Source organism: Carassius carassius, chromosome 36, assembly GCF_963082965.1.
Source record: "Carassius carassius chromosome 36, fCarCar2.1, whole genome shotgun sequence".
NCBI lineage: Eukaryota > Metazoa > Chordata > Actinopteri > Cypriniformes > Cyprinidae > Carassius > Carassius carassius.
In genome coordinates, this window is record NC_081790.1 from 3,232,050 (window position 1) to 3,257,287 (window position 25,238).

Consider the following 25,238-nt stretch of genomic DNA (forward strand, 5'->3'; position numbering starts at 1 on the left):
TTGGTTTTGCATAACACAAGGTTAATTCAGAAATTATTGGGCTAGATGATGCAAATATAAAAAGTATACATTGAAAAAGAGGAATCATGTGGTACAAAAATGATAACCCATTTAAAGGAATAGTTCACCCACAAAAAAAGAGACTTCAGTCCATCACTTTTTGGCCGAAATATCTATTATAATGTTTCAGCCAGTACAAAATAAAATAAAAGTCCAATCTCCTGTTGTTTTTCATTTTAAAATCCATCCACATATTTGTTTGTAACTGTTTTGGACCATTTTCACTCATAAACCGTGCTTATTCCATCCATATTTCTCAGTTTTTCACTGCAGAGAGAAATATTATGGACGTGTAATCTACCCAGAAGCTAAATTTTAAAGTTAAAATGTCTTGATGGATTTATTTCTTACAAACATGCTGTTTTTTCTTGACATTATGTTATTTGATGGACTGGAGTGGTGTGAATTATTGGGATGTTTTTTATAAGTGTTTAGATTCTGATGGCACCCATTCACTGCGGAGGATCCAGTGGTGAACGAGTGCAATGCTACATTGCTCCATATCTGATAAAGAAGCAAACTCGTATACATCTTGGATGCCCTGAGGGTAAGAGATTTTTCAGTAAATGTAACATTTCGTCTGAACCATTCCTTTAAATCTATGGTGAAATATATATATATATATATATATATATATATATATATATATATATATATATATATATATGTGTGTGTGTGTGTGTGTGTGTGTGTGTGTGAGTGCGAACTGGCAAACATTCGGATGAAACACTCATTTTGTAAAGTAGTTTTATTAATAAAATGTATATAGTGTTATGCACTAAATACTATGTAATTGATCAAAAAATGAGACCAAGTTCAAAACCTTATTCATAATATTAAGTCATAGCCATGCATGGCATTGTTTTCTAAAAAGACCCGTAGAAACTGGCCCATAATTTCTTAAGTACCACATCTCTCAACACACACACACACACACACACACACACACACACACAAACCTAATACTAGTGAACACTGGGCCTTTCTGTGAGGAAGCAGAAGGGAGTACATGAAGGCATGCCACATAAAAGCTCCCATTCACTCTCTCTGTCTCTCTCTCTCTCTCTCTCTCTCTCTCTCTTTCTCTCTTTCTCTCTCTCTCTTTCTCTCTCTCTCTTTCTCTCCCTCTCTGTTGGTGAAGTCATGGTCACTTCCAACCAAACGGCAGCCAGTTAAACCAAAATAAATCTCCTTTCAGTTAGTATGCACTTCTTCAAACACTATGAAAGCACGGCGATCACAAACTTACAACACAAGATGTTAATGGAGAACACCGTTCAATTCGGTTAATTTCTGCCTCAAATCTGGCCTAGAATTAGAGAACTGTTTAGTTACTGTATGGCTGTCTAACTGAAGTGAGATCAGAATTGTGTTTGTTAAATGATTAAAACACCCAGATGACTAGGCCTCGTTTACACTGTCAGTTAAATTATTTTTTTGCTACTATGTGAAAGAGGTCGAATCTTTTCTGTGACTCAAGTAATCATCTCTGTTAGCTTTCGCTTCCTCCATAATCTTTGTGGCAAAGCAGACGCGACAGAAACAAGAGCGCTGAGAACAAGCAGAAGAAGCGTCCTTCATGTTGTGTGACGCAGGAGCCCTCTCCAGGTAAAGAGACAACATGCACCATACAAAAACCACCATAAAAGTACTTCATTTCTACAGATGTAGATGCCTCTCATTCTGAAAAAGTACTTATTTATTAAAAATCTTGAAGTTGAACATGAGAACTGGATCAGTGCGAGCGAGTTAACATACAGGGGTCACTATAAACTGTGGTTGCATTATAAACTTTCCTTCAAAAAGTGTAGTGGTTAGAAAGTGGCAGATTTAATAACTGAGGAGAATATTACTTTTAAATCAAAATATGCATGGATTTAAAGGGATAGCTCAGCCCAAAATAAAACTTGCAAACCTGTATGGACTTTAGAAGATATAATGAAGGAAATAAGTGACTTATTTACAAATCTAATTTTACAATTTTATATTTGACCCATCCAACTGTTTGTTTGTTGTCAAATGACACAAAAACAACATTATTAACAATAATAGCTCCCAGAAAAAGATTTTTTTAATTTAAGTGTTTTTGAAATATTACTTATATATATATATATATATATATATATTGCCCTTTTAAGAATGCAAGAAATATAGTTGGCAAAAAGCAAACTTTTTATGTATAGTATTTTTTTTAATAATTGTGCAATGTTTCCCACCATATAATGAAAGCAATGTTTTTAATATCATCTTTTGTGTTCTGCAGAAGAAGGTGAGTGTGAATTAATAATGATAGTATTATTTATGTGTGAGCTATTCTTTTAAATACCACTTAAAAACATCTGATATCTTTCTCATGCCTTTGTGTAAAGATCAAAACAGATTCAGATTGATTCAGAAATTAGGTTTGCACACTGTATTAGTTCCTTAATATTTTATAATACACTGAAACGCAGTATTAATGATTAAATCATTCATGTAGATAATACATTTTGACCAACATTATAAAAATGATTAAGACACTGACTAAATCCAGCTACATTTTTCAAAGTTTGAATCTGTTTTGTGAAGTATCTTCAACACTGTTCAATCATGCACGTGCTCTGTCAGTTTTTCATCCTCCACAGAGAACTATGTTCACTCTTTACTCAGAATTAAGTAAACTGCAGGTGTGACGGTCCTCTATGTTTCAGTCTCGTTGTGTATGTGGAACATCTGCACAAGGGGGAAACTACACGAATCAGGAATGGAATGACATCGCAGACAGAGAATAAAACAGCCCACAGCAGTTATCAAATGTTCTGCTCTTTTTATTAAACTGGTTCAAATGTGATCGTATAGTGGAATGATTCTTCCTTTTTTTTTTAACAAAAGTACAAATGTACATGTTTCACAATTCTTTGTCTTTTCCACAGTAAAATGTAAAATAAAATAAATAAAATCTCCAGCTTCTAAAGCATTTCTGCTATATGAAAACACAGTATATAAAACAGCAAATTGTTTTCAGCAGGAATATTGCTGCTATATAACATACATTTTTCACACAACAAAAATAAACATCAAATTCAATATATTACCTGCACAAGGGGGAAACTACACGAATCAGGAATGGAATGACATCGCAGACAGAGAATAAAACAGCCCTACACGACACACAGTAAATCAGGAGGAGGAATAGCATTAGCAGCAGCCATGCAACATATACCACATTTAACATTATCCTCTAAAACTAATGACTCACTCGACGTCAAACAAACAGCATTCATCTCTTAGTTGCATCAAAATAAAAATACAGTGAAATAAAACATTGTGTAGTGATATTTAAAGCACTTAGGCTATTATTGTCTCTGCAGCGTTTTACATGCGACTTACCACAGCAGTTATCAAATGTTCTGCTGTGGATTACCCAGAATTCGCTGCTTTTAGCGCCGTGGCGCAATACCAAATGACGCCAGCAGATGGCTCTGTCCCCATTTATGCAGGAATTTAACAACTATATACAACCCGTTACATACACCCCCCTAAATTTCTGCTAAATCAGGGAAGCGCAACCAAAACAGAGAAAACAGAAGAAAGAAGGGAATGAGAGAAAAAAAAAAAAAAAAAAAAAAGAATTACATTGAGCGTGACTGTCTTATAGTCAGTTACAAAACTCCTCCTACAGAGATATGCAAGGATAGGGTGGTACCAAAACCTAAACCTCAACATAGACACAAGAGATGCCGTGTACACCTCTCCTAATTGACACAGCTCAAAAACTCCAGAGAAAAATGGAGTATCTGTCCACACTCAGGAACAGAATTACTCAAAAGGCACATTATAAAGTCTAAGGCTACACTGCAAAAACATGTCTCATAAGAGTAACAAAAGAACTCACTGAAGATCTTGAATCTTCCACAACCTGGTCATTCATCTCACAAATTAATCTCTTTGGAGGTTTAATGGTCCTACCAGTCCTAGTCATAGTCATGCCCGGGAATGCTCGCCTTGGCTGGGTGCAAATTACAGGCTCAACTGATTCTGAGTCTACACTACTGGGAACACGTGTGTGTGCATCAGCTGGCGAGTCTGTGGGGAGCTGTATGGGGTGACTGTGGGCAGACTGATCGTCCAAGAATGATGACTGGCTCACATCACTGTCACGGCCAGTACATACGTGACTGTTGTCAACAACATCATCCACGAGAGCAGGATTCTCTACAGCATCGGATGAACCGGGTAAGTCGACAACAACCTCGTTAAGTCCAGCGTTCTTTCCAGATTGCAAAATCCACTGCAATGTTTTTTCATCGCTGTCAAGTTGGTCTTGAGGCAAAGCATCACCATGATCACTTCCAGCTCCAACTGACAGGGAATCAGACAACAGGTCAACTACATCATCTCTCAACAAGAAACTGACAGGAAGGATCAAGTTCCGATGAACTGTTTTTTCTTTGCCAGTGACTGTGTCCTTCACACGGTAGACATTGATTACCGATCTCACTGACAACACTTCGTAAGGAATTGACTCCCATTTGTCTGCAACTTTCCGTTTTCCTCTCTCACCTCTGTTTGCCAACAAAACCCTGTCACCAACAGTCAATGGAGAGCCTTTTACCTTGCGGTCATAGAGCTTAGCATGACGAGCCTGTTCGGCTGAACTGTGCCTCTGAGCAACCTCTGCTGCCTCACTCAGGTCTCTTTTGAGATGGGACACAAACTCTGAATGGGTAATGACAAGATCGTTCTTTAGAACATGTTGAAACATCACATCAATCGGAAGTCTGGGAATCCTCCCAAACATGAGGTAAAATGGAGCAAAGCCGGTTGTTTCGTGGACAGTGCAGTTATAACAGAAAGTCAGCGCTCTTAATGACTGGGGCCACTTCGCTTTGGACTTGGGGGGTAAGGCTCTGATCATGCTCCCCAAGGTCCTGTTGAAACGCTCTGTGATCCCGTTACCCATCGGGTGGTAAGGGGTAGTGCGCGATTTCTTTATCTCAGCCATATCCAACAGTTCCTTGATGAGCTTACTCTCGAAATTAGCCCCCTGATCAGAATGCACACGCTTCGGGAAGCCATATATGCAGAAAATATCATCCCATAAACGGCGGGCCACTTGTTTTGCTGACTGGTTCTTACAAGGAAAAGCAAAGGCCATCTTGGTGAAATGATCCGTCGCTACGAGAACGTCAACAGACTTATCTCCCTGCTCTGCTGACCAGAAATCAATGCAAATCAATTCCATGGGCTCTGTGGTGTGAATGTTCTCCAAAGGAGCACGAGCATTAGGCTCCGGCGTCTTACCAACAATGCAACGTTTGCAGTTTCTAACATAATGCACAATATCATGCGCCATACCTGTCCAAAAAAAACGGTGTCTGGCCAATGAGAGTGTACGTGAGCGTCCTTGGTGACCTGCGGCATCATGTATGCCATGAAGAACTTGTTGTTTTAAGCAATCTGGTACAATGAATTGATAGAGCTGCTTATTCATGTTGTGATCTCTTTTCACTTTAAATAGCATTCCATCTTTCAGTGTGAGTTTGTTCCAGTGCTTGAGCAGCTTGATCACACTACGAGGCTCCTTTGTACGCTCACGTTTGTCAGGTCTCTTGTGTCTCTGGACATAGTAAACCACTCTACTCACGGTGCTGTCCTGCTCCTGCATAGTCAGAAGAGCGCTTTTAGGCAGAGCAGTGGTGCAATCCTCTTTCTCCAAATGAGGGATGACCCCCGTCCCAATTATACGACTTGTCCCACCAGAGCAATGTGCATCTAAGAGGGCGGAGATTTCCTGAGATGTTAACTTGCCCTGAGAAAGAGGGTGGGAGAGATCAGAGCCTGGTTCAACATCCATACTCACAAGTTGGCAGTTGTTTGTGCATCTGAAAGCATCTTGAACTGTTTCATCCATCACACCATTCATTTGATTCAACAAAGCATGATATGGCTCTGTCACAAGGCGATGGCTGACACTGGACTTGACAAAAGGCTCCCTGCTGAGTGCATCTGCCACTATGTTCTTAGCTCCTGGCACATACTTCAAATCGAAACTATAGGATGCCAGCTTCGCTACCCATCGCTGCTCACATGCATCGAGTCTTGGTTTGGTGAGTATGTATGTGAGCGGGTTGTTGTCAGTCCAAGCTGTAAAATGACGACCTTTCAACCAGTAATGGAATTTGTCACATACTGCCCATTTTAGGGCCAAAAACTCAAGCCTGTGTGCAGGGTAGTTCATCTGGGAGCGTGAAAGTGTCTTGCTCGCAAAAGCCACTGGCCTCGCCATGTCACTGCCTCTGGGGATCTGTGAGAGTACTGCTCCCAACCCATCGAAAGATGCGTCTACGACCAATATGAAATGGTCATCAAAATCAGGGTGAGCTAACGTTACACTTGTAAGCAAGTCATGCTTTAAAGTCTCAAATGCACATTTGCATTCCTCAGTCCAGTCTGATTGTGTGAGTTTAACATTTACAACTTTCTTTTTAGGATGTCGCCCTCTCTTTTTGAGGCACTGCGTGTCTGGCTGGGAGATGAGCTTGAAGAGGGGCTTCGCCTTGGCCGAACATCTCTCAATAAAATGTTGATAATACAACACCATACCCAAAAATGATCGGATTTTCTTAGGACAAGGAGTGACGCCATCGGAGTCCATTAAATCAGACACCTGCACATCAGTGATGGCCTGAACCTTCGCAGGGTCAGTACAGACTCCATCTTCACCTACGATATGGCCCAGGAATTTCACAGATCTTCTCAGAAAATGACATTTCTTTGGTGAGAGCTTCAAATTGTGAGTCTTCAACCTGGAAAACACCATCTCCAGTCGGTCGAGTGCAAGCTGCTCTGTTGGAGCAAAGACCAAAAGATCGTCAAGGTAACACAACAGACTGGTGAAGTTCTTGTCACCAAAAATCGACATCATCATCCGCATAAATGTAGCGGGACTGTTTGTGAGGCCTTGTGGCATGCGATTGTATTCATGGAGTCCGAATGGTGATGAGAATGCTGTATACTTTCTGTCCTCCTCATGTAGTGGCACGTTGTAGAAACCGGATGTCAGATCCATAGTGGAGAAGAAGGCATTTCCACCTAGAGCAGCGAGTGCGTCTGACTGGTGTGGGAGAGGATGAGCATCTTTTACTGTCCTGGCATTGAGCCATCTGAAATCATTACAGATCCTGGGGTCACCATTTTTCTTCCACACAATTACCAAAGGTGATGCGTACTCACTGTTAGACTTTCTTATTATGCCACTCTCCTCCATGTCATTCAGAGCTGTCCGGAGCTTCTCGTAGTGACTTGGTGGTATCCTACGATAAGGTAGACGAAACGGCTTGTCATCAACCAGACGGATCCTATGCACGAAATCTTTGGCCAAGCCACAATCCATCTTATTCCTTGAGAATATAGACTCATGAGCTGTGATTATGCGGAGGAGTTTGTTCTTCCACTCGAGAGAGACTTCACATGCACTTAGGTCTAAATCGTTCAATCCCAAGTCCCTCAAAATGTTGGTCAACTCCTCTTCCGACAGTAGTGGTTGGTCAGAGATGTGACAGGACTGGGCACTTGACTGGATGTTACACTGGACACTTTCAACCTCTGTGAAATCCTCTACTGCAATACATGGGGATACATCAGCGATTTTTGCATTCCTTCTCAGTGTAACAGGGCGATTAGTGGGGTTAACTAGTTTAACTGGTACTAAGCCATCACCAAATAGTGGTGTGATAACTCTGCCGACCAAGATCTGTTTAGACCTGGAATTAGATTGAGTGGGCTCTATGACTACAGTACTACCCACAGATACCATGGCCTTGCTAGGGAGTTTACCCCAAACTAGGTATTCACTCTGTGGCTGTAATGTTACACTGCCTTTAAGTTTGGCTGTACCCACTTTGTCTGGCACAATAGTTCCTTTCCACCTCTCTGTGTTGGAAAGTAAAGACAAAAACTGAAAGGATTCATCCATTCCATCTCCACTTGGCATGTTCATCAACTTCCAGTAGCCGACGGTGGTCCTCAGTAAAGTCAACAGCGGTTTGATAGCATTGCTGCCAAGAATCAGTTCCTCCGTCTGACCTGTCACAACCAGAACAGAGATCATCATTTTACATCCATAAACGGAGACTGTGACATCATATATCCCTTTGGGGTTAACTCTATGACCTCCACATCCAACAACGACGACATTATCAGCTGGGGTCTTTATCAGGGTAGGATTGGCTTTCAACAAATTAGCTTCTGCTGCTTCGCTTATGGTGCACGCCATAGAGCCGCTGTCAATCAGTGCTTTCAGTGTTGGACCATTTTCGACAGACACAGGGGTATAGAACAGACTATCAGTCATGGGAACGTGCTGTAAGCATTGAAAAATAACAGTCTTGTCAGAAGGGGCAATACTTTTTTGTACCTCATAGGCAGACTCACAATCCTCAGTATTACAAATGGGAGGCTGACTAATTAGATCTACACTGCCCTCCCCCTCGCGCAGATCTGTTAGTTTCCCTGATTGGACGGAGGCAGAGTAACCCGTGGCACAGGACAGTTGCGTCGGGCATGGCCGGGTGACAGGCATTGAAAACACAAGCGATGCTCACGGCAGTGGACTAGGGCAGAGTGAGCTCCATCGTTACAGATAGCACAAGGTAAGGCGTCTAAACCATCAATCCTTGGGAGTCTGACATAGCGTCGACCTGAGCTAGGCTGTCGTATGCAGGAATTGCGCATTAAAACTTTCTCCAGCATGTCGATCACTCTCTCTAGATTAGCCTGCTCTGTAGATCCACACTGCTGTGATCCAGAGTCCTTGCAAGCGACAGAAGCTGCATTAACATCAACTTTGCAAACATTAGTTTTATCAGTCCTTCCATAACATGTCATGCTAGCAGGTTTGAAGCTGGACTCTGATTTATGGGCATTTAACACAGCTTGCACTTCATGGGCGGACCACTTGTCAATAGACTTGGATCGAAAGGTCAGAGCCAAATCTTTACTGGGACAATGGCGGATAAACATGTGAGCAATCTCTGTTCCTGGATTATCAAACGATTTGCCCTGCTCCATCAGGCATTCAGAGGCTACATCTGCTGCTTTGTTTAGCCTCAACCAGTAATCGTAAGGCTCTTCATTCTCATTAGGCAAAGTGGTATAAAAGTCAGAGAGGGGAACTGGTGAGTACTGACTGCAACTGAAATGCTTACGGAGGAGACTGTAAATGGCATTGGGGCTGGTTTGGGTGTCAGATTCGCTGTTCCTAATCCAAAATTTTACTACGTCCTTTGCTCTGCCCCGCAGATGAACAAGTATCTCCTCAACATGCTCGGCAGTATTCATATTTCCCTTCTTAACAAAAGCTCTCATTAGATCTTCCCACTCCTCTATGTCAACTGAGTCAGATCCATCCCCTCTGAAGGAAGGCGGCTCTTTGACGTTCCTGTGTGTGACTAAGTGAGCCTGGGATAGATCTACATTGTTGGAAGGTCGAGTCAGAGTGGTACTGCCAGTATGTGGGTTGCTCTGTGTGTCTGACCCCAAGCTCGGTGGGTTAAGACGAGATATAATACTGTCGGCTATCTGTTCTCCAATCATTAGAGCAATTGAGCCTACTTGATCTAACAAATCAGGGGCAACATGTTCAGTGTGCGGTGTTGAACTAGTGACTGGTTGCCTATGTGGGTTACGCATATCTGTGATGTCAGGGGGGCCAATGGAAAAGTCAACCCTATTCACTCCTAATGCAACATCACTGCCAACAACAGGACTACCAAGAAAGGAAGCAGGTATCTGCAGTACACCTCTCCCCCTACCAACAGAAGCTGGAGTACGAGCTGGCGAATTAAGTCCTGTTTCGCTCATTATGACTACGCTTCAAAACAATAAGACCAGGGAAAGAGAAAAAAAATAAATAAATAGATCAACAAGAGAAAACTGACCCAAAATAATCAAAATTATTAAAAAAAATATCAGAGCATTTAGAGTCCTTTTCTAATGTGCAAAGGATAACATAGAAATGTCCTCTTCAGGAAACGGCAGTCCACGATGTCCGAACGAAGCCACAGCTACAGCGGTCCGTCAATGGCAGGCAGACGTCCACTCACTCACAGTCACGGCACCAATGTGACGGTCCTCTATGTTTCAGTCTCGTTGTGTATGTGGAACATCTGCACAAGGGGGAAACTACACGAATCAGGAATGGAATGACATCGCAGACAGAGAATAAAACAGCCCACAGCAGTTATCAAATGTTCTGCTCTTTTTATTAAACTGGTTCAAATGTGATCGTATAGTGGAATGATTCTTCCTTTTTTTTTTAACAAAAGTACAAATGTACATGTTTCACAATTCTTTGTCTTTTCCACAGTAAAATGTAAAATAAAATAAATAAAATCTCCAGCTTCTAAAGCATTTCTGCTATATGAAAACACAGTATATAAAACAGCAAATTGTTTTCAGCAGGAATATTGCTGCTATATAACATACATTTTTCACACAACAAAAATAAACATCAAATTCAATATATTACCTGCACAAGGGGGAAACTACACGAATCAGGAATGGAATGACATCGCAGACAGAGAATAAAACAGCCCTACACGACACACAGTAAATCAGGAGGAGGAATAGCATTAGCAGCAGCCATGCAACATATACCACATTTAACATTATCCTCTAAAACTAATGACTCACTCGACGTCAAACAAACAGCATTCATCTCTTAGTTGCATCAAAATAAAAATACAGTGAAATAAAACATTGTGTAGTGATATTTAAAGCACTTAGGCTATTATTGTCTCTGCAGCGTTTTACATGCGACTTACCACAGCAGTTATCAAATGTTCTGCTGTGGATTACCCAGAATTCGCTGCTTTTAGCGCCGTGGCGCAATACCAAATGACGCCAGCAGATGGCTCTGTCCCCATTTATGCAGGAATTTAACAACTATATACAACCCGTTACACAGGCACGTGTTTACCTCTTAGGTTCACCTGAACCCTCAGTTATGATTGCACATTTGAGTTTCTTGCACTACACTGAAAGAGTTACTGTTCAAAATCCAATTATTGCATCAACATGGTTACAGTTTAATCGTATTTGACCTGGGGCAACCACGTGATTGCTTGCCAATGAAGAGACAGAGAGAGAGATTTGGATAGGACCGCCTTCCTTTTAGCCTTCTCAGCCTGTCTTCATCAGCATGGATGTTTTGACAGATCAAGACGTGCAAAAGGTAATAAACAACTTCTAAATTGAAATCGCAAATCTCATATACGACAGTCGTTGTGTTTTTATGCACGTGCTAATTAGAAACGCTGGAAAACGCAGATTCAGGAGTACAAGACTTTTCAATGCTGTTAGATGTTTTGCTTTTTTAATAAATATTTTCATAGATCAGCGCCTCATGCACCCGTGCAAAAGATGCTCGAAATTAAAATATTATATATTGGTGCATGCACGTATGGTATAAGTTTTATCCTAATTTGAAGTGTGTTGCGTAATACGCTAGAAACAGGACTGTCCTGCATAGACAAGCTGGTAGAATGGAATGTGGAATTAAATAAGGGGCGTCAAAGTGGGTGGGGCTTGCATATTTTAACTGTTTAGTTTTCAGTTTCACACCTATTAGTAGTAGTAGTAGCATTATACAGTTTATTTTTTAATATGATTATTAATGTCCCGACGCGTAGACTGCGTCGTATGAAAATTATTAACGTTAATTTTCTCAGCGCTGTTGATGATGGACCAATCACAGTCTTTTTGATTTCCTGGAAAATGTATTTTATTCTACTATTTGTAAAGATTAATAAAACAAAATTAAAATTTCTACATGATGTCAAATTAACAAGTTTTATAAACGTGCAAATCTTTACATTTAGCTTCTTGCACTACACTGAAAGAGTTACTGTTCAAAATCCAATTATTGCATCAACATGGTTACAGTTTAATCGTATTTGACCTGGGGCAACCACGTGGTTGCTTGCCAATGAAGAGAGAGAGAGAGAGAGATTTGGATAGGACCGCCTTCCTTTTAGCCTTCTTCTCAGCCTGTCTTCATCAGCATGGATGTTTTGACAGATCAAGACGTGCAAAAGGTAATAAACAACTTCTAAATTGAAATCGCAAATCTCATATTATATGACAGTCGTTGTGTTTTTATGCACGTGCTAATTAGAAACCCTGGAAAACGCAGATTCACGAGTACAAGACTTTTCAGTGCTGTTAGATGTTTTGCTTTTTTAATAAATATTTTCATAGATCAGCGCCTCATGCACGCGTGCAAAAGATGCTCGAAATTAAAATATTATATATTGGTGCATGCACGTATGGAGTTTTATAAACGTGCAAATCTTTACCTCAAAAAAAAAAGAATAGAAACCTAGTCTTTTTCTGAATCAGCGATGACGGTAAAACAACAGTAAAACAAAAGTTAGTGGATTTGTATTTTGCTCAGTTTCAAAGAAAGAAAACAAAAAGGAAACGTAAATCAACCGTATTTTCTCCCCAAAAACACATTGAGTTTTATTTATTCATTTATTTATTGTTTAAATAGTGCGAGGATGGAAATACCACAGTACTTTTAAACATATGGTGACACTGAATGATTACAATATTACATAGTAATTTATTTACATCTTACTTCGAAGAATACCATGCAGCTACCATGGTACATGTAAAATACAGAAATATTTAACTGTTGAAAAAAAATATATGTTTTGAAGCATGGCGGGTGGTTTGAGCTGGTTTAAGCTGGTGTTTAGTTGGTCATAAAATGGTTTAAGCTGGTCTTGAACTGGTTATAAGGTGGTTATGAACTATTTTAAGCTATTCATGTGCTGGTCATAAGCTGGTCCTCCTAAGCAACTACTGTACCTCATGCTCAGGACCAGTTTAAAGCAGCTCATGACCAACTACGGACCAGCTGAAACCAGCTGTGATGCTTAAAAACATACCTAACCAGCAAAGACCTTTTTTTCTTCTTCTCCAACAGGGTAATGGTACATTTTCAGCAAATGATGTCCTAATCACATTTGAATGTGCAGTGAATAGGTCTGTGGTATGTTTTTACTGTGCAGTACTGGGATGAGGGCTATCTGGTGCTGGACGGCCTTCTGTCCCCAGAGGAGTGTGATGCTTTACGGGACCGAATGAGTGAGATCATTGAGCGGATGGACGTTCCTGAACACTGCAGGACACAGTTCTCCACTGACCATGACGAGCAGCTTAAAAAGCAGGTAAACTCGTCCAGATAAATACCCAGAATGCATCATCAGCAAGCATTTACAGTAGTGCCATGATAAACGTTCTTCTACGCTTTACTTCCCTCATGCAACCAAATGCTTCTGGGTAAAGATGCAGGTAAATGTATTTAGTTACAAACCCTGTCATAACTGGAAAAGTGACCCTTGTACATCCATGTACATTCAGAAGCATCTTAAAAAAAAGTCCAGTCATGATCATATTTGGTGTTTGTCCAGGGAAATGCAGACTATTTCATCACCAGTGGAGACAAGATCTGTTTCTTCTTTGAGAAAGGAGTGTTTGATGATAAAGGTTTGTAGTTTAGTTGCTGTGTTTGTCATGTTGAGATACAGAAAAAGACAGCACATTCATCTCATAATGTGTTTTCAGGAGAGTTCATCGTGCCAAGAGAACAGTCCTTGAACAAAATCGGACATGGTGGGTAGTTACGAAAATAGCATTTCATATAATTCAGTCATGTTTAAACATAACCTGTCATTTGTCATTAATCATATATCATTATTTGCTCATAAGTATTTGTGTTTTATCTTTCCCACAGCTCTCCACGCTTATGAGCCGCTGTTTAAAGCGGTCACCCACTCTCCCAAAATTCAAGTAATGATCAAACCTCCATGTAAACAAATGTAAACTCTGGTCCTTTTTATGTAAACAGTATACTCATGTCAAAATCTTTTTTGATTTAATGGGAAGATTTATGAGAAAAGCTCTTGGGAGACCTCTTTAAATCCAGACAATCCAGAGACTAGTGTTGTAAACTAAAACTAAAAGCATTAAAAATCATTTCAGTATTTGAAAAAAGCTGAAATAAATATTAGATATTAGATTGAGTGAAAATAAGTTAAAGTACTGTATAACTAATTTATAAATGAATTAAAGCTATAAAGAAATGAAAAAAAATAATAAACGACAAAATCACATTACAAAATTACTTATACTTTGGTAAACCAAAAAAAAAAAAAGGGTTAGTTCTCCCAAAAATGAAAATGATTTCATTAATGACTCACCCTCATGTCGTTCCAAACCCGTAAGACCTCCGTTTATCTTGGGAACACAGTTTAAGATATTTTAGATTTAGTCCGAGAGCTCTCAGTCCCTCCATTGAAGCTGTGTGTACGGTCTACTGTCCATGTCCAGAAAGGTGAGAAAAACATCATCAAAGTAGTCCATGTGACATCAGAGGGTCAGTTAGAATTTTTTGAAGCATCGAAAATACATTTTGGTCCAAAAATAACAAAAATTACGACTTTATTCAGCATTGTCTTCTCTTCCGTGTTTGTTGTGAGCGCGTCTGCTGTGTCAGCTGACGTATGACGCTCCTGACGTGTTTTCTTTGTTATTGGGCGCACCAGAAAACACGTCAGTAGCGTCATACGTCAGCAGCGTCGTGAACGCACTAACAACATAAATTTCATTTTGCCATTAAAATAATCTAGTGAGCTTTTTGAATGCACAAGCAATCTGACAACAGCCGGTGCTCCACATGGAGATCTGATCTCAACATCATCGAATCTGTCTGTGATTACATGAAGAAACAGATGAAACTGAAACAAACTAAATCTAGAAGAACTGTAGCAACGTCTTCAAGACATTTTAAGAAACCTGCCTCCAAAGCTACAGTATACTGTGAGAGGATTTAGGCACTTGTATAAATATGCTTTAAGGTAAGGATGCTTTCAAAAATATTGTCATAAATGGATTTTATTTATCAGTTAACTTCTATTAACTAAATCAAAGCAATATTTTGTGTCACCAACCTTTGCATTTAAAACAGGTTTTGTCCAGGTACACTTGCACGTAGTTTTTTCAGGTAGATATGCAGAAAGGTTTCTTCAAGCGTCTTGGCGATACGTCTACAGTTCTTCTAGATTTAGTTTGTTTCAGTTTCATCAGTTTCTTCATGTAATCACAGACAGATTGGATGATGGTGAGATCAGATCTCCATGTGGAGCACCGGCTGTTGTCAGACTGCTTTGCATTCAAAAATCTCACTAGATTATTATTAATATTAATGGCAAAATGAATGTTTGGAAATGTAAACTGATATTTCCTACTACAATAAAAGATATAAATAACTGGCCGAACATCATTCTTTGGTGTGAAAATACTAACGTGCCCAAGACTTTCGCACAGTACTGTATGTGTAGAAGTACTGTTAGTAATATGATATAATATTAATAATACAAAAATAATCCTGACCTAAACCACTCTGGTTTATAGCTAAGACTAGCAAAACACTGTTTAACCATCTTGATGTCAGAAAGAAAAGAAATATACTTCACTCTTTTCTCTATGACAACGCTTTAGTTTGTCAAAATGTGTGTGTGAGAAATGTGTTTGTTTCTTATCTGCAGAATCTGGTAAAGAAACTTGGCCTGATAAATCCTGTGATTCTGCAGAGTATGTACATCTTTAAGGTACAGTTCATATGTCCTGCATACAGTACTTCTATAATGTTGCTTACACACACTGTAAAAGTAATTATTTTTTTACTCGCCTCTTCTGTGCCTGTTCTGTCAACAGCAACCAGGGATTGGTGGAGAAGGTAAGACACTCCCTTTCTTTAACCAATAGGAATGCAGTACAAAAACTCTTGGTTGACCCTGATCTTTGACTCCAGTGACCCCTCACCAGGACGCCACCTTCCTGTACACGCAGCCTCTGGGAAGAGTGATGGGCGTGTGGATTGCTCTGGAAGACGCTACGCTTGAGAACGGCTGTCTGTGGTTCATACCGGGATCACACCACGGTGAGCTCACATGCGTTCGGCAGATTCATTTGTGCATGCGTGCTGTTTGAGTGAAGCTGTATTTTGCATTTAAAATGTGTTTGTGTGGACCTTTTCCTGCGTGTGTTAGATGGGATTAGCAGGCGAATGGTGCGGACACCTAAAGGCACGTTTCCTCTGACTGATTTTATTGGCCGAGAGAAGAATTACGACGACAAGCTCTTCGTTCCCGTTTCTGTTAAAAAAGGTGAGTTAAGAAGGCCATCATCTAAACATAATTACCATAGACTGTATAAAAACAGATAATTACTCAAGGAGATCAAAGGCAGAGCAAATTCTACCAGTTCTTATAGTTTTCTTATTAGTAGATGCTGAAATTACATTCAAATTATTTTAGGAAAACAGAGATGAGCGGTTTACAGTTGGAGAATTTGCATTTGTGAATGAAATGTAATTTTTGTTGTGGTTGATGTATGCTTATGCTTTTGTATGTTTTTGTTCTCTGCATTAAAAAAAAAAAAAAAAAAGGTTATTGGTAATTTTTTTTTTTTTAGTTTTAGGGGTTTATATACAAAATATATATTTTTCTTTTCAAATATAATTCAAATTATAAATACTTGAACTATAACACACAACACGATTACAGAAACTTTCATATTAAGTTTTATATATTTTTTTATTTTATATATTTTATATTTAATTCTGTTCAAGGCTGCATTTATATAATCAAAAAATATAGTAAAAACAATAAAATTTTGAAATATTATTGTAATGTAAAATAACTTTTCTATTGAAATATATTGTAAATTGGACTTTATTCCTGTGATGCAAAGCTGTATTTTCAGCATTTTTTTTCCCCAGTCTTCAGTGTCACATGATCTTCAGATACTGATTTGCTGCTCGAGAAACATTTATGATTATTATAACTGTTGAAAACAGTTATGCTGCTTGTGGAAAATTTGATTCGCGTTTTGATCAATTTAACGCATCCTTGCTGAATAAAAGTAATCATTTCTTATTTTTGGACCACTTTAGTCGAATGCTTGTGCTTACTGTAGGTGGAGCGGTTCTGATTCACGGTGAAGTCGTCCACCGCAGCGCTGCAAACACATCTGACGCCTCACGCCACGTTTACACCTTTCACATCATGGAGTCTCAAAGCACTGTTTGGAGTCCTGAGAACTGGTAAGAACAGTGCATGCTGGGAAGCTTCGTAGAAAGCCTAGTTTGTAAACTGAATCTGTTTTTGTCTCTCAGGCTACAACCAACAGAAGAGCTGCCCTTCCCATCCCTCTACACCTAAAGACAGAAATAACACCAAAAAAGACCTGATAACACGCATCACTCACGATGCTGAAGAGATCGGTCACGTGACTATAATGAGCCTTTTAAACAATCACCTCTTTAAATATGAAGTTTTGTAAATGGACCTAAAACCGTTAATCATTTTGAATCATCTGTATGTTTCACCTACAACCACAAGAGTGTTAATAAAAGGCTAGTTTTTGTTAACCAAAGAGTGTTTATTATTGTAAATCAGAATTTTAGAAAATAAGAAACATTCAGTTTGATTAGAAATCCACTTTATTTCCTTTAACGCATCATACTCCGAGTACCCAACAAAATCAATACAATATAGAAAAGGTATGAACGTTTGATAACAAGTATAATCTGGATTTCCTGATGAAGACAATAAATGACCAAACTGCAATTCTCATGTCAACCAAGCACTGACAGGAATATCTGAAAAAGAATATTTATAGACACTGCTGAAACAGAAAAACTAAAAACGTGAAATTCAACATAGAAAAAGATTTTGTCACAGTAGTCTGAAAGTTACTTCTTGTTTCATGCTGAAAAAAATAATTGTTTTCTGTACATACACAAACCATTAAAAATGCTGATTTACAAAATAAACATCCAACGATCTCTGTCATATCCCAATGTCAACATATGGACCATAAAGTAACACATTTTATCACAATTGTCAGGTAGCTTCAAAGCAAGTTTACACTTAAACCATGCAGATGTCCCAGAATGCACTTCAAACCAAACAAGTGATTGACGCTCCAACCACACTATCAATGTAAAACACTCAACACAACACACTGAGAGCAACAAAAAAGGCCTCAGTCAAATATCATGAATAAATTCAAGTTTAAACATATATAATTATGCAATCGTTATCAGAGTGAAGACACCAGCTGAACTGCATACATGCGTTTACAGGACAGTGATCTGTGCATTAATATCTACTGCCTCCTACATACAGACAAACCACTGATAGCATCGAACTATTCAGAATGCAAAACACTTTTTAAGGCGACGAGCTATGCTACCAGTCCTTTGTATTGCATTGGACAAAAAGGCAGATCCTATTCATAGCATCAAAATTATATTTAAGTATTTTTGTCATATAATAGAAAAACAATGGTGTTCTTCCATGGCTCAAGTGATGCATATACACTGAAAGGATCAATTATATTTTCATAAAACATGTCAAGGGTCATATTTCACTACAAAATCAAAAGAAATAAATAAAATATGTTTTGCTGAATTTCGCAATTTGACATATGTACATTTCCACAACTTTATAATGTAAAAAAACGAATTGTTATTGCAAAAAAATTAACCGTTTTAAATATTATTAAATGTTTAAAAGTCATAAATATATATTAAAATAACTAAATAACCATCTATCTATCTATATATATCTATATATTGGTTCTGTTAAATGATTAATCACATCCAAAATAAGTTGTTTATGTGTGTGGACTGTGTAATTTTTTTTTATATGAATATATACAGTAAGTACACACACATGCATGTATATATTTAAGAAAATTGTTATATTAGTATATTTTAATATATTTATATATAATATAAATGTACATTTTTCAAATATATACTGTATGATTGTGTATTTCTATATTCATTATAAATATACAAAGTACACACACAATATATTATTTAAACAAAAAACGTTTATTTTGGATGCGACTAATCGTGATTATTTGTTTGACAGCACAATTATTTTTATTTTTTTTTAATATCCAGGGATATTTTTATAGGATTCTGATGAAAAAAAGGGCAAGAGTTGAGTTTTTTGCATCTGAATATATATATATATATATATATATATATAGCATTAGATAATTTTTTTTTCATACATGTGTATATATATATAGATAGATAGATAGCATTAGATAATAATTAATAATAGATAATTTGAATGTGCTTCCCAAAAAAACATATATACAATTATATAGAAAATAAAACATTAAATAAGTAATGTTTGCATCCAACACGTGTGTTTGTGTGTGTTTATCAGCAAGTGTAGGCATCGTTAAAGGGCATCACATTTTCCATTTCTTTTTTTAATAATGTGCAACTCAATCCCTGTCATTTATACTGGAGTGACAGACGCAGGATTTGAGCGAATGAAATATTAAAAGCTTCAAGACATCAGAGTTTCTGAGAGGACACAAAATAAATGCTATAAAACAACATAATTATCACCTGTACACCTTGAAAAATCTAAATGAAGAATACTTAAAGGTATACTTCACCCAAAAAATGAAAATTATGTAATATACTCACAAACATGAGTTTCTTTCATCTGTGGAAATTAAAAGAATATATTTTGAAGAATGTTGGGAACCAAACAGTTTTTTTCTCCCTTTGACTTCCTTGTAAAGGAAAAAAAATACTATGGAATTCAATGGGACGCGAAAAAATGTGGTTACCAATATAGTTTTCTAGTCTGTTTCACTCTAATACCATCAGAAACCGTTTATTCTTGAATAAATTACAGTGCATTTCTATTCACTGTATATATATGATTCCCAGACTCGCAATACTAGGGCTGTAACGTATGAATTTAATGCTGCTGATATCTGTGCATTGGCATAATGGTCTGATTTGTCTGAACGGGTCTGATCTCATAGAAGCAAGAGGATATAAAGGTACAGAGGAAGTAGCAGGTTGTCTATCTGCGACGTATAGGCCTCCAACATGGCCACCATTGTGATCGAACCCACGACCCACGAGTAGCTGGCGTTCAGGTTAATACTGCTGTCGGCGATGAGGAAAACCACCACGGCGATGATCTGAGCGAATACGGAGGTTGCTGTGCCCTCGAAGGTCTTCTTTGTGCCGGGCCAGCGGATCTCACCCACCGTGCTGCCGAAAACAGACGCAACTGTGTCGCCGACTCCAACAGCCAACACACCAGCGTACGGCAGCAGGCCACCTCCATTAGGGATGCAGGACGCGGGCGTGAGCCAGACTGGAAGGGCGACGCCAAGGAGAAGGTAGATGTGGGTGAGAATAAGCGGTCCTGAGTCTCTCTCATCCAGGAATAAAGTAAGAAGGCGTCGCAGAGGCGCCCCTAGAGGTCGGATGCGGAAACAGCGGACGAATTCAAGGAACACAAACACTAAGAGGCATCCGACCGCGGCTAGATGTAGTAAAGGACGATCTAGTGCGAGTCCAGGAGCAAAGGTTAGTACGGTGAGGAGGTGAAAATACTTCCGCACGGTCATCGAAGCTTGATGCTTCTTGCTTTCGGCTGAGCGATGACTGTTTTGATGCATCACAACGGCAACCGCTAGAAGCAACAAAGCAGCCCAGTATCCGATCAGCCAAAGACGAGTGTTGGTTTCGGTGATGAAATGCATCAACCAGGTGATGGGGTGATGCTTTGTGAGCAGGTAGAGCCAAGGAACCAATAGGCCCAATCCCAAAACGCCCGTCAAGGTGAGGAAGAAGAGCGACGCCGACCAGGTTTCCGATTCCATGAATACGAAAAGCAGGGCGAAGAAGATTCCCAGCAGCACTAACCCTAACACGGTGACCGGGAGGAAATACGTGAGTGGGTCGGCGTTTGCGTTTCCAGATGAGGCCAGTGAGCGTTTGATGAGCTGGTTGATGATGAAACTGATCCCGCCGAGGATGAGGAGCGCCTCTCCGGGAGTGAAGCAGCGTGGGAGGAGATACAAGAGGATTAAGCTTAGGTATACAAAAATGAGCAGCACCTCCAAGACTTCGATCACCTCAGAGACTGTTAGAGTTTGCTTGACTGTGTACAGAATGGCACTGCTGGCGATGCCGGCTATAACGCAGGTGTTTGTGGGCATCGGCCGCGTGATTCCCAGGGCGATGAGTGATAGGAATAGCGCCAACATCATACCGATCACTGTTATGACCATTGTGAATCGCTCCATGTAAACATTCCCCACAGCGATGCAGTGCCCCCTCAAAGCCAGGCCCAGCAGCGGCAGCACCATGCTGGCCGGTAACACGCCGCTGTTAGCCGAAGGCCGGAACTGGAAGACAGCGGCGCCGCTCCGAATGAGCCGATCCCATTTGTGCTGCACGTAAAAAGCCTGGATGGCCAGAGCGATGCAGCACCAGGAGAGCTGGTTCCACACGGCACAGTGAACGCAGATCACCATAGAGAACACCACGGCGGATTCAACCAGCACTGGATCCAGCTGCATGACTGCGGGGCGTGTGTGTGACAAAGGTTTCCAGGAATTTGAGACTTTGAATATGGCGGTCTGTCAGAACGTTCCTGGTGCACACACAAACATTGTCCGCTTTTCACTCTCCTGGACACACGGCAAATTAGACCTGGGTAAAGACACACCAAAATATAATTAGACCAACCGCAAAATAATCGAATGCTCCAATAATAATAATTTAACCCTTTAACTGTCACCCCGTCCCTTATACGGGAAACCTACATTTACTTCACTATATTACAATTAAATTTAATCTAATCTTGACAAACTATATATCGTTGGAAAGGTCTAAGACTCCCGAATATATATTTTACCAATGTTTTTTGTTAAAAATTATGTAGGAAAAGTAATTAATTTGACATGAGACAAGAGTGCACCCTCAAAAATCTACATTATAACAGGAGTTTTGACCCTTGTTTAAAAAAAAAGACTTCTTCGTTGCCTTTTTCTCTGTCACATTTTAGAAATCATCAGAAATTATATATCAACTGAAAACTTAAAATCTCAAAATTCATCCTTTAAAACCCATTTTAAAATCAGACATTGAATTACTGAACCATGTAAACGGTACATCAATATCATGCTACAAAATGTTTTCATTCATGAATTATAAAAATTTAAGTTTGGATCGTGTACTATAAAGTCTATGTTCAAAAATGTGAGTGAAAGTTAAGGGGTTTTTAATATTCTTTCATTTAATAATAAAATGCTCTCTCTTACGTTTTTTTTTTTGCATTATTTTCCCCCACAAAAAAACACAACTAAAACATAATTTAATGTCATATTTTCAGCGTTTTTTTTTTTCAAACAAAAACACATATTAAACTAAAATAAACAAAATATAATAATAGAATATTTTCATATTTAGTTTTTTTTTTCAGAGAAAAAACATAATAAACTAAAACAAACAAAAAGGAAAACTTTTTTTTTTTTTTTTTTTTACATTTTAAGCTAATTAATATGAATACATCCTATAGCAATATCATTCTTTTTTGGCAATTATACCATTGTAATTTTATAGTATTATTTTAAGTAATTTACAATGTAAATACCATTTATCATTTAACGCTGAAACGATTCCTCGAGTAACTCGATTATAAAAAATGATCGAGGCAAATTCCTCTGCCTCGAAGCCTCTTTTAATTTATTTTAAATCTCACGTCAGGTTCTTTCGCAATGATTTTTTAATGTGACAACGCGTTTACGTCACCCACAAAGCGAAAGGAGACAAGCGGTGCGTCCGAAATCACATATTTCAATAAGTCAGCAGTGTTTTGATTTGAGGGCGCGGACAAACGTAAAGAGAACGTCGTGGCATGTGTCCATTGCAAGATAGAGCTGGCATACCACAACTAGGGCCCTATTTTTTCCACGATGCAGAAAACGCGGAGGGAATCGCGGAATCCAGTCATAGAAACAGAATTTACAGTTTAACGCGGAATGACACGGAATTTGCCAAATTTTGAATGAATTAATCAAAAATAGGTCATTGCACTTACATCAAATCACGATATGGACTAATATCTGTAAATATTAAGCCGGAACAGTCTATTTAAATATGAATCCTGCATGTTCTGCGTGTCTCTGTTAATAAATGGAGCAGAAGCGCGAGTTCCTTTATCAAACACACTGAAGCGCGCGTGACCCTCGCGGTGATTTCAGCGTCTGCTGTCTCACTAAATAAGGACATGAACACATGAACAACATCTCCAGAACTGATCTGACAGTTACTTCATGAGCATTTGACCGTTTAATTTGAGTAAAACTAGCGTCACATCACATGCACAGAACTGTAAAGGTACGTCAACCCGTCAAGACTATTGTTCTGCAGAATGTACATAGCCTACTACTAAAAAAAAAAAATCTTACATTTTTTTTTTTTTTTAAGATTTAATCACACAACATTTCTTCCATGTTTTATTTTTAATAGTAAATCCCCTTCGTTTACCAAAAAGTTAAGTTAATTTTCAATAATTAAAAGATTAATTAAATTAATGTTTTATGTGTTTAATGTGCATCTCAGAAAATGCATTATTTAAAACCCCAACTGAATGGCACTTAAATGCACTTAATTCATCTGTCAACTTTATTGTCATTGTTCACAGTACAAGTACAGACAGAGAAACAATGGGTAATAATTAAATGTTTATTTTTGATGTATCCCTTGGATTCTACGCATTTAAAAAATTACAAATATCTTTTTCTAAAAAAGGAAACTTAGTTGTTAATTTTAAGAGACCCAGGAGTCTTATTTTCTCTTGCATTATTAATATTGCACTTTAATTAAACAAAAACACATTTTATCCAAATTTTTGGTAGAATACTCGCTTACTTAAATATTCGATAGCTACAGCCCTGTTTATCATATACATGGAAATTACAAATATAAGAGAAAAACCTACCTAGGTAGAATTTTTGAGCACAATAGATAGATGTCCCTAAAAATACTAGATAGGGAGCTAACTAGGTTTTGAGACACATCGGTACTGACCACTGCTTCTATTCTCTCACTGTGAAACTAAAGAAGGATGTCAAATTTCCCAACGGTGCTTGAACTCTAGACACCGTGAACTTTAGCACTGTTGAGCGCTCAACCCCAGCAGTTTCTAAACATGGTAAATTATAAAAAGTCAGGGAAAGTAAAATGATCTGCTTTTAATGTTTGGACGCTCTGGCATTATAGTGATTAATAATATATACAAATAATAGAGAAACCTGGCCTGTATCACTATACTTTAATATAATATATTAGTGTGTGAAATATTAGGGGTTTATAAGGAACCAGAAATACGGTTTCAAAAACAATAACGTGTATATAATTTAAATATTTTATAAATAACCAGAAAATATCATATTAGAGAATATTATTTTTTTTTAACAACCCTATTCAATACAATTTCTAGGTAATCATAAAATGTTTTTATATTAATACAAATTACATTTTTGTAAATAACGATTAATGTATTATTTTGCATATAATATTATAATAGAAATGGTTGTTTGACAGTCTTGATATCTCTATTTGCAAGCACATTAGCTTAATACATGGTTATACATATATTCGAAGGAATTGTCAGTCGTAATATTAAATTAGAAAAGAAATCTAAACGCAATGCTGATGTTTAATGTTATTTATAGGGGTTTGATACTGATAGAGAGTGTGATGATGGGCTCTTCAGCACAAATGAAAGCTCATTCACTGCAGCACCAGCTGTTCATTAAACACCCTGCACAGTAAATAAACACAGCAAATAACGATTCATCTTACCCTTTATCCTGCGATTTAATGCTTTGTTATCGAACAAAAGAATGCTCCCAATGTTTTACTGTGACTCGTGTTTTGCGCGATCAGCTGCTCTGCGCTCGCTGACTGACCGAGTCACGCTGTGTCAGAATAATCACGTGACTAGTGTAAAAATAAAGCGATTTTAGCTAGATTTTTGTTAAATTATAACATGTTAATATTGCGCATTAATATGTATAAATTTATTAAAATAGGTGTTTTATTAATATATGTGTATTATAGGCGTTCACAGTCTCACGTGATTATGAGAGAGCGCGATTGTGTTGGTCACGTGACCCGTTGAATATGTCCAGTCTGACTCGGAGATGTGTGAGCATAGACGCCCCATCGTATGGAATGCCGAAGCTGCTAATTTTAAAAATAAATAAATACATAAATA

General features: G+C 38.4%; 2 protein-coding genes across 2 annotated transcripts; one reads left to right on the forward strand and one right to left on the reverse strand.

The window, feature by feature from the left end:
* Positions 1-12,032: 12,032 nt before the first annotated feature.
* On the forward strand, positions 12,033-17,547 carry phyhd1 (phytanoyl-CoA dioxygenase domain containing 1). Its single transcript, XM_059525828.1, has 11 exons — positions 12,033-12,137; positions 13,119-13,277; positions 13,521-13,596; positions 13,675-13,722; positions 13,844-13,899; positions 15,657-15,719; positions 15,826-15,847; positions 15,923-16,051; positions 16,161-16,277; positions 17,089-17,215; positions 17,288-17,547. The coding sequence occupies exons 1-11, from the start codon at positions 12,105-12,107 to the stop codon at positions 17,331-17,333; spliced, it is 876 nt and encodes a 291-aa protein (XP_059381811.1). The 5' UTR covers positions 12,033-12,104; the 3' UTR covers positions 17,334-17,547.
* Positions 17,548-19,787: 2,240 nt separating this feature from the next.
* LOC132116928 (dolichol kinase-like) lies at positions 19,788-25,088 on the reverse strand. The gene is made up of 2 exons (XM_059525829.1): positions 24,824-25,088; positions 19,788-21,664 (listed from the first exon to the last, which is right to left on the reverse strand). The coding sequence occupies exon 2, from the start codon at positions 21,529-21,531 to the stop codon at positions 19,972-19,974; it is 1,560 nt and encodes a 519-aa protein (XP_059381812.1). The 5' UTR covers positions 21,532-21,664; positions 24,824-25,088; the 3' UTR covers positions 19,788-19,971.
* Between the last annotated feature and the right edge of the window lie 150 nt (positions 25,089-25,238).

What these genes read in the sequence shown, in the direction of transcription:
- LOC132116928 (XM_059525829.1), bottom strand. Translation starts at nt 21,531, where the DNA reads ATGCAGCTGGATCCAGTGCTGGTTGAATCCGCCGTGGTGTTCTCTATG.
- phyhd1 (XM_059525828.1), top strand. Translation starts at nt 12,105, where the DNA reads ATGGATGTTTTGACAGATCAAGACGTGCAAAAG. An exon ending in AGGAGTGTTTGATGATAAAG is followed by an intron (nt 13,597 to 13,674) that starts GTTTGTAGTTTA and finishes ATGTGTTTTCAG; the next exon opens with GAGAGTTCATCGTGCCAAGA. An exon ending in CATACCGGGATCACACCACG is followed by an intron (nt 16,052 to 16,160) that starts GTGAGCTCACAT and finishes TGCGTGTGTTAG; the next exon opens with ATGGGATTAGCAGGCGAATG.